This window comes from Nannobrachium achirus (genome assembly GCF_963921795.1).
Source record: "Nannobrachium achirus genome assembly, contig: SCAFFOLD_142, whole genome shotgun sequence".
In the NCBI taxonomy this organism is placed as follows: Eukaryota; Metazoa; Chordata; class Actinopteri; order Myctophiformes; family Myctophidae; genus Nannobrachium; species Nannobrachium achirus.
This window is the reverse complement of record NW_027664635.1, coordinates 14,406-22,331: the sequence shown is the minus strand read 5'-3', so window position 1 is coordinate 22,331 and position 7,926 is coordinate 14,406. Positions and strand designations below refer to the sequence as shown.

General features: G+C 51.1%; 1 protein-coding gene across 1 annotated transcript; it reads right to left on the bottom strand.

Moving 5' to 3' along the window:
• Positions 1 to 3,628: 3,628 nt before the first annotated feature.
• Positions 3,629 to 5,440, bottom strand: LOC308280888 (semaphorin-4E-like; the record flags this gene model as incomplete). The annotated part of the gene is made up of 1 exon (XM_080755197.1): positions 3,629 to 5,440. One exon carries the CDS (start codon positions 5,438 to 5,440, stop codon positions 3,629 to 3,631), a length of 1,812 nt encoding a protein of 603 aa, XP_080611323.1.
• Positions 5,441 to 7,926: the final 2,486 nt, after the last annotated feature.

Here is a 7,926-nt window from a genome sequence, read left to right as displayed (position 1 = left end):
TCCGTGTTTGAACAAGGCCACGTGTGGTATAAAGCGTGCAGACTCGACATGCCCAAAGGAACGGACAGGAACGTGACCAACAACATAATCAAAATACTCTCCTTGCCCATGTACATGCGGTACTGTAGTTATGTGCCCAGGATGTTTACGCTTTTGGCCGAAGAACCGGTCGAGCGCAAAACGATGCAGACCACCAAGCTGATTGTCGTTCACGATTCACCCGGCGAAAGTGCCCTATCTAACATGAAATTCCCAACTGCGGTACTCAAAACAGGTCATGTCATAGCCGCGGGAAAATGCGTGGCCAGAACGCACCTGATGTTCTACCGGGCGTTCGGCTTTTTCTGGTCGTTCACGAGCCTCTCGTCCGTCCTGTATAACAAGGGGAATTTATGCTACTCTCTCGACCTGTTTAACGTGCTGTCCGAAAACCTGTTTGTCAACGAGGGGCAGGTCCAGCCCCACAAGCTGCAGTTTGGAACGACGCGCGATCCCGTGTCCTTTGCAACATCACTGGTCAGTTATCTAAACGGCGTCGACCGCGATGACCGACCCGCCTATCACAAAGCTCTCATCGAATACGCGGAGACCGGAGCATCGAGATATCTGTTCTCCGGCGACGGGACGCCGCCCGAATCCACCTCGATGGTGCTGTATCGCATTGCGATCGCGTGTAAGTTTCTGTCTGACGACTGCAACGACGACGCGACGCTCTGGGCCGAGTGCGTTCCCGAACTGTCCGAATACACGACTAACGAGCATCGCAAAGAGTTCACGTTGGAGTCCACGGTGGACTCGCAACGCCTCGTGTTTTCGCTGCCGATGCACTTTTCCGTGGGGCACCACACCGTAAAGTGGACCAGAGGCACGGTCGCCGTGCCTCTGACCGAGAAGCCGCCCTCGCACACGTTGAGCCAGCCAGCGCCGCTGTCCCAGTTGTTGCCGCTTGACAATCTCCGGACTGGGGGTTCCGCCAAGAACAGGACGGCTCCGGCCGGAGCCAAGGCTGTCGGCGGCATCGGTAGCGCGAGCGGACGCGTGGCCACAAAACAACCCGAGGCCGCGGGCAAAGGCTCTCGCAACAAAGCCCCTGAGGGCAAAGGCAAACGTACGGCCAAAGCGGCACACAATCACCGGTCGGAAGACGCTATGCGGCCCTCCAAGCACTCGGACCGTTCTGAAAAATCCGCAGAACCCGACGCGTCGTCGAGCTCGAGCTCGCACTCGGACCGTTCTGAAAAACCCGCCGAACCCGACGCGTCGTCGAGCTCGAGCTCGAGCTCGAGCTCGAGCTCTAGCGCGTCGCAGTTGCTAAAAGAACAACCGCAGCAGGGAAACAAAGAGAGGAAGATGATTGGCGAAAAAGAACCCAGGTCGTATTTCGGAACGGAATCAGAGATGGAATCAGAGGATGAAGCATGGTGCGAATGGAACCAGGACTCAAGGGATTGGATCTTGCTTAAACAGTTCCAATCCCTTAACAGTGAAACTGCGGGGGACAGGTCTCGCCACAAAAGAAGAGCGGAAGAAATCAAGAGCAGCAGCAGCAGCAGCAGCAGCAGCAGCGGCTCTAACCAGACCAGAGGTGTGAAGAAGTCGGCAGAGAAAAAGAACCGGGAATCGTCGGAGTGACCGTTGAATGGTGAGTGAGTGATAGTTGTATTTGGCAGATCTCTCTCTCTCTCTCTCTCTCTCTCTCTCTCTCTCTCTCTCTCTCTCTCTCTCTCTCTCTCTCTCTCTCTCTCTCTCTCTCTCTCTCTCTCTCTGTGTGTGTGTGTGTGTGTGTGTGTGTGAGTGTGTGTGTGTGTGTGTGTGTGTGTGTGTGTGTGTGTGTGTGTGCGCGTGTGTGCGTGTATACTGAGGAGTATCTACGCAGTCACATTAAATCCATAACTAAACACTTGTCCATTTGTTCTTTTTTGTGATATCTTGCAGACCTACGCCGATGGTGACCAGCGGCCTCTTCACGCACACCGGACATCAGTTTCCCGGCCTCTTCACGCACACGAGTCAGTCTTTGCGTGATTGTACAGGCTCTGAAAGACTTGCTCCAACACTCCACTTGAGAGTTATGAGCTGGGACACTTTTGTATAAAATAAACTAGACCGCTATCCATTGTTCTGGGCACAAAAACGTGTCGAAGACTTTTCTCAACAAGATTTCATGTACATCATTTTGTTATGTTGTTCGCTGTACGTACACTCGTCTGTCTGTTCAGTTTTACAGCTTACGAAACCGTGAGTCTGTCAAAGATGTGTCAACTCAGTATATTTTTTATTAATGTGTTGCAGTTACCTTGAAACGATCTATTGCTATATACACTGTTTATTTGAGTTACAGTTCACATGTTGTGTGTGATCCCGAGAGGGAAAAAAAGTCACACAGTTCTCAAGGATGTTTATCCCAAGTATCCCAACTTATTGCCTGTACTGTCAACAACCGGCAGTAATCCGACAGCACTCTCTGTGTGGAAACGGCTCCTTCGCCTCCCCCCTAATGTGTTGTATATTCTTTTTTTTTACATTCAACGAGTTTCTTTAGTCAAGGTAATAAGTGCAAAACATTCACTATATTTTTTACTAATGTGTTGTATATTCATTTTTTTTTACATTTGCATATTCTTTTTTTTACATTCAACGAGTTTCTTTAGTCAAGGTAATAAGTGCAAAACATTCACTATATTTTTTACTAATGTGTTGTATATTCATTTTTTTTTACATTTGCATCAATAAAAAGAAGTGTTACAAAAAAAAACACACAGGCTCTGAAAGACTTGCTCCAACACTCCACTTGAGAGTTATGAGCTGGGACACTTTTGTATAAAATAAACTAGACCGCTATCCATTGTTCTGGGCACAAAAACGTGTCGAAGACTTTTCTCAACAAGATTTCATGTACATCATTTTGTTATGTTGTTCGCTGTACGTACACTCGTCTGTCTGTTTAGTTTTACAGCTTACGAAACCGTGAGTCTGTCAAAGATGTGTCAAAGATTTTAACTCAGTATATTTTTTATTAATGTGTTGCAGTTACCTTGAAACGATCTATTGCTATATACACTGTTTATTTGAGTTACAGTTCACATGTTGTGTGTGATCCCGAGAGGAAAAAAAAGTCACACAGTTCTCAAGGATGTTTATCCCAAGTATCCCAACTTATCGCCTGTACTGTCAACAACCGGCAGTAATCCGACAGCACTCTCTGTGTGGAAACGGCTCCTTCGCCTCCCCCCTAATGTGTTGTATATTCTTTTTTTTACATTCAACGAGTTTCTTTAGTCAAGGTAATAAGTGCAAAACATTCACTATATTTTTTACTAATGTGTTGTATATTCATTTTTTTTTACATTTGCATCAATAAAAAGAAGTGTTACAAAAAAAAACACAAAACCCTTTATTTTTCGATAAGTTGTACTCCAGCAATCTTTTCTGTGTGAGCCCTAAAACCAGACCTGGAAACTGTGTACTCACTCCATACACGGTTTCAGGTACTCCACCGGAAGCTAAATTCCTTCCAGGTATGTCCGTGGGTATGTGGGTGGCTGGCTGGGTGGGTGGCTGGCCGTGTTTTACTTGCGACCCATACAACTACACTACAGTCATTCCCTTTAGCCTCACAGTAATGTCATCAAACAGTAGTAGTAGTAGTAGTAGTAGTAGTAGTAGTGGGATTCTGAACCTTCCCAAAATATCCTCTGCAGCGGACCCACATCAAAAATCCCCCCCCAAGCAGCAAAGACTGCAGAACCAGGACAACTATAAGACCCACCGTAAGACCCCAAACGTGAGGACACTGAGAAATGTCCCCCGTCTCTAGACTCTGAACGGCAGTGTCGGAGGAAGACAAGCTGGAGATTTTGCGGCAGAGGTCAGAGGTGGAGTCCCAGGCACAGTAAGGGTCTCTGGCCAGGACACAGTCCACACAGGACGCATAGCGACCGCAGTCACTGACTGGCATCTGAACAGCACCAACATCTGATCCTGCGTACAGCTGGCCCTTGCTGGAAGAGAGACGCAGAGTCCTGACAGGACTAGAGTCCTCGTACAGCTGAATCTCTTCGATAATGAACATCTGCCCGGCGTGGTTCACGGCCTTCTGAATATAGCCGTCTTCAGTGCCGATGAACATAACTGGGTATCTCTCTCCATCTAGTGCCAACACACTATCCACTACAATCCGAGTCATCAAGGGACCTTTTTTCAACACAAGCGGGCCCCCTGTGAGTGGCCGAACAGTCTCATCCATGATGGGCTTTTCCTTGATGAACTGCTGGGATTTCACAATGTCTGTAGGGTGCAATGAGTGCTTGGTGCAGGCTCCTGGTCTGTTTTTAGGCACATCATCCAAGTCCCTCACCCACCTTTCCTCTGATGTTCCCAGGCTGACAGGCTTCTTAAAGGGTCCTTCATTGAACACCTTTTCAACGTCAGACACGCTGTATGCACATACTGCAGACATGTCTGATGAGCTCGGCTGAGGTGTAAAGACGGCATAGAAGACGCTCTCGCTCCAGTTGTGGTGTTTGAGCAGGAACACATCCTGGACGAGGGAGGGCAGGCTTTTGGCCTCTACGGAGCAGTCGAGTGGAGCCTTCAGGAATGAAGTCCATTTATTTTGCAAGATCTTGTCTCCTCCCACATCCCCCTTGCAGACACGAGCCACTCTTGACACCACAATGCTGCTGTCGAAGACATATTCCACAGCTTCCTCTCTGAAGAACAAATAGACCTTACCATCGTCACCTTCACCGTCACTTTGGTCCATGGAGATGAATTGGGGATCCTTGAGCCACCAGTGCAACTGCTCAGTCTCCAACACCTTCTGCTTTGAAGACTGAGTTATGTTGAACCTGCTGAACCTGCGTTCAGTGTCCCGGAAGTTGGTTGCTGTAGCAGAGTACAGGTCATTTCCAACCATAAGGGAGGCGGAACTTTTGAAAGGATTGTAGGGACACTTCCCTTTACCGTCCTCCAGCTCTTTCTCCAGACTCAACATTCCATCAGAATACGCCAAGTTGCGGCATTTGGGATCGAAGGCATTTGTCCCGCACACATACATTCTGGTGTCATTCCGTGTGTGTAGGGTCCGAATGTAGTTACGGCATTCCACCTCACGATCCCGTCCCTTCGCTGCGCACTCCGTCCGCTGATCTTCGGTAACTGGCCAATATTCTGCAGCTTTCTTGTCAGTGATGTCGTCCATATTCAGGGCATAGATCGCATCTCTGGCCCCAAGAAGCAGCAAACCCAAATCCTCTCTCATGAGCATGGTGGTGTAGTTCCAGACGCCATCCTCTCGGAACATCTTCAACTCGTTGTGGTAGGCCACAGTCTTTCGTGGAATGCTGTTGCGAATGTTGAATGCGCTACAAGACGGGAGAAAGAATCCACAAAGCATGCAGAAGGCATAGAGAATGCCCAGGGCATACCGGGGAGACATGGCTTAGTGTACAATGATAAGAGATGAATCTCTTCTTGTTTTTTGTGGATCTCAGCCTCCCATAGGGGACGCACAGGGGACGCACAGGGGACTTTCCCACATGCACGCACACACACGCACACACGCACACACAGAGCAGAGGGGACTTTCCCACACGCACGCGCACGCACACACGCACACACACAGAGCAGAGGGGACTTTCCCACACGCACGCGCACGCACACACGCACACACACGCACACACAGAGCAGAGGGGACTTTCCCACACGCACGCGCACGCACACGCACACGCACACACACACACGCACACGCAGTCCAACACCCCGTACATGTGCATAGAGTTGGCGAGGCCGGTAAAATCTAAATAATTTCACAGCCGCAGAGAGAGCGGCGTGACTCCGGGTGGCCGGACAGTCACAGTCACGGACACACGAAAAAGAAGAACGAAAACATTGCGGTTGCATTTGTTGCTATTGTTTATTAGAAACAAAACTCACGTTAAATAAAATCAAACCTTCAACACACAGACAACATTGAGACAAATTAGCCACGTCAACACGGGCCACCACGCGGTCCACGCAGCCGCAGTCCAAGCCACCGACAGCTTCTCCCTCTCAGTCGCCTTCTCCCGAGCCCGCGGCTCTCTCTTCTTCTGCGCAGTAAGACTCCCAAGCCGGTATCGTATCTCGAACCGCTAGCTCTCCCTTTAGATGACAGTGGTACTCGGCCCGTCTCTTGAAGTGCAAGCAGTCCGTAAACCTCAGCAAGTCTCTGACGTGAGCTTTGTCGGACAGCATCCAGCACGGAGCGCCGAGCCGGCGCAGAACGGATTCGGAATCCTCAAATCTTTCCACGCATATCCAACGCAGGCACCGTTTTATGTACGCAAGAGAACGCTCGTCCGTCCTGAATGGCTCGTAGAAATTGCACCCGATGCACCCACAACCGCCGGCTTCGGGCACCTGTACCCGACCGCGATTGCTCATGTTTTCCCGAGTCTCCCGCGCGCATCTCTGAAACTCCAAGAAACGTCGTCTCATCCGCAGCCTGGGCATTATCACGTTCCAGTAGTAGTCCTCTCTGTTGCCCGACATCGAAAACGTGTCCGTCTCGCATTCGCACCCGTACCACAGGTTGGTCAGGGGACACCGGACAGAAAGGTGGCAGGGTTGAAAGCCGATCCCGTCCCTGTCGACGACCTGGACGTGGTCCGTGCCGAGTTGCACGATGATCAGACGCTTCACTTCGGAGCAGTGATACAGCTGTTTCATGATCGCGATCCCCACGTTCCGTACCATCCAGCTGCTCAGGCAAATGAGCATGCTGAGCTGTGTCGTCCTGAGGTTTGCTTCTACTTTGAAGGGGCCCGTCAATTTCCCGTCCAGCTTCAGCTTCGACAGAAAACCGCAGTCCCTTAGCAGACCGTTTCCGAGACCTCGGTAAAATAACTCGTCCGCCACGAGAGCCGTGGCCCCAATCGGTTTGACCATGAACACCTCCATCACTACTTGTAGGTTTATGTACTCGCACTCGGCGCCGAGGAGTCTCGCCGTCAGCGACATGGCTCCTCGCTGTAGACCGCTCTCTCGATGAAGCATGGATTGAACTGCAGCAGTGTGTTATTTATCACAGAGGGAAACGCAAGGGAGGGGTTGGGGGGTGAAAACGGGGGTTTCCAGGAGTCTCCATTTATAGACTCCTGGAGCTGCAAGGTCTCGGTCGCACCGAGTCCCGGAGCCGGGAGTTCTCAATTCTTAAAACACTTGTATTTGAAATTGTTCGCGGACAAAATTATGACTCTCGGAAAGTTGTTGGTGTGCACACGCTTATGGTCGGGGCAGACGACCGAGTCGGTGTGTTCGGTCGCCTGGATGATGTTGAGGCCGCTCGAGCTCGCGTGGAGCGTCACCGGGACTCCCCACAGTTTGGCAAAATGAGCCTCAAAGTAGTCGTTTTTTGTCCCGTCGTACGGCTTGGGTTTGAACTGAACGTGTCCCTCTCGCACCGTCCACGGCAGCGGCTTCTTCTTGCTGACGGCGAGCTTTTGCGTGTCCGGCGGAGACAGCAGCGAAGACAGGCCCACGGCCATGGAGCGGAAGTCTTCCGCGTCGCCGGCGTAGTGGTCGTTGATGGTCTCCACGTACTCGAACGGCTCATCGTCCTTGTGTGCGTTGGGAAGCCTGATGGACTTGTGGACGCTGTAGGGAGCTGTGTCTATCACGAACTGCTTGATCTTCTTGCCGGCGCCGCCGGCGTCTGGAGCGGGAGCACCCATCTCCCGATCTATCCGCACGGGCCGGGTGCAGCGGCCGCACGTAAAGGACACGGGCCGCTTGGACCCGTCGACCATGAGGTACTGTTTCAGTTGATTCTTCAGCGTGGCGGTGGCCAAGACGGCCGCCAGAAACTTGCTCGCTTCGGTCACGGAGCCGAACGTGAGCCCCACGGGAGGGTACCACAGCAGCCTGCCTGAGTACTTTTTTTTG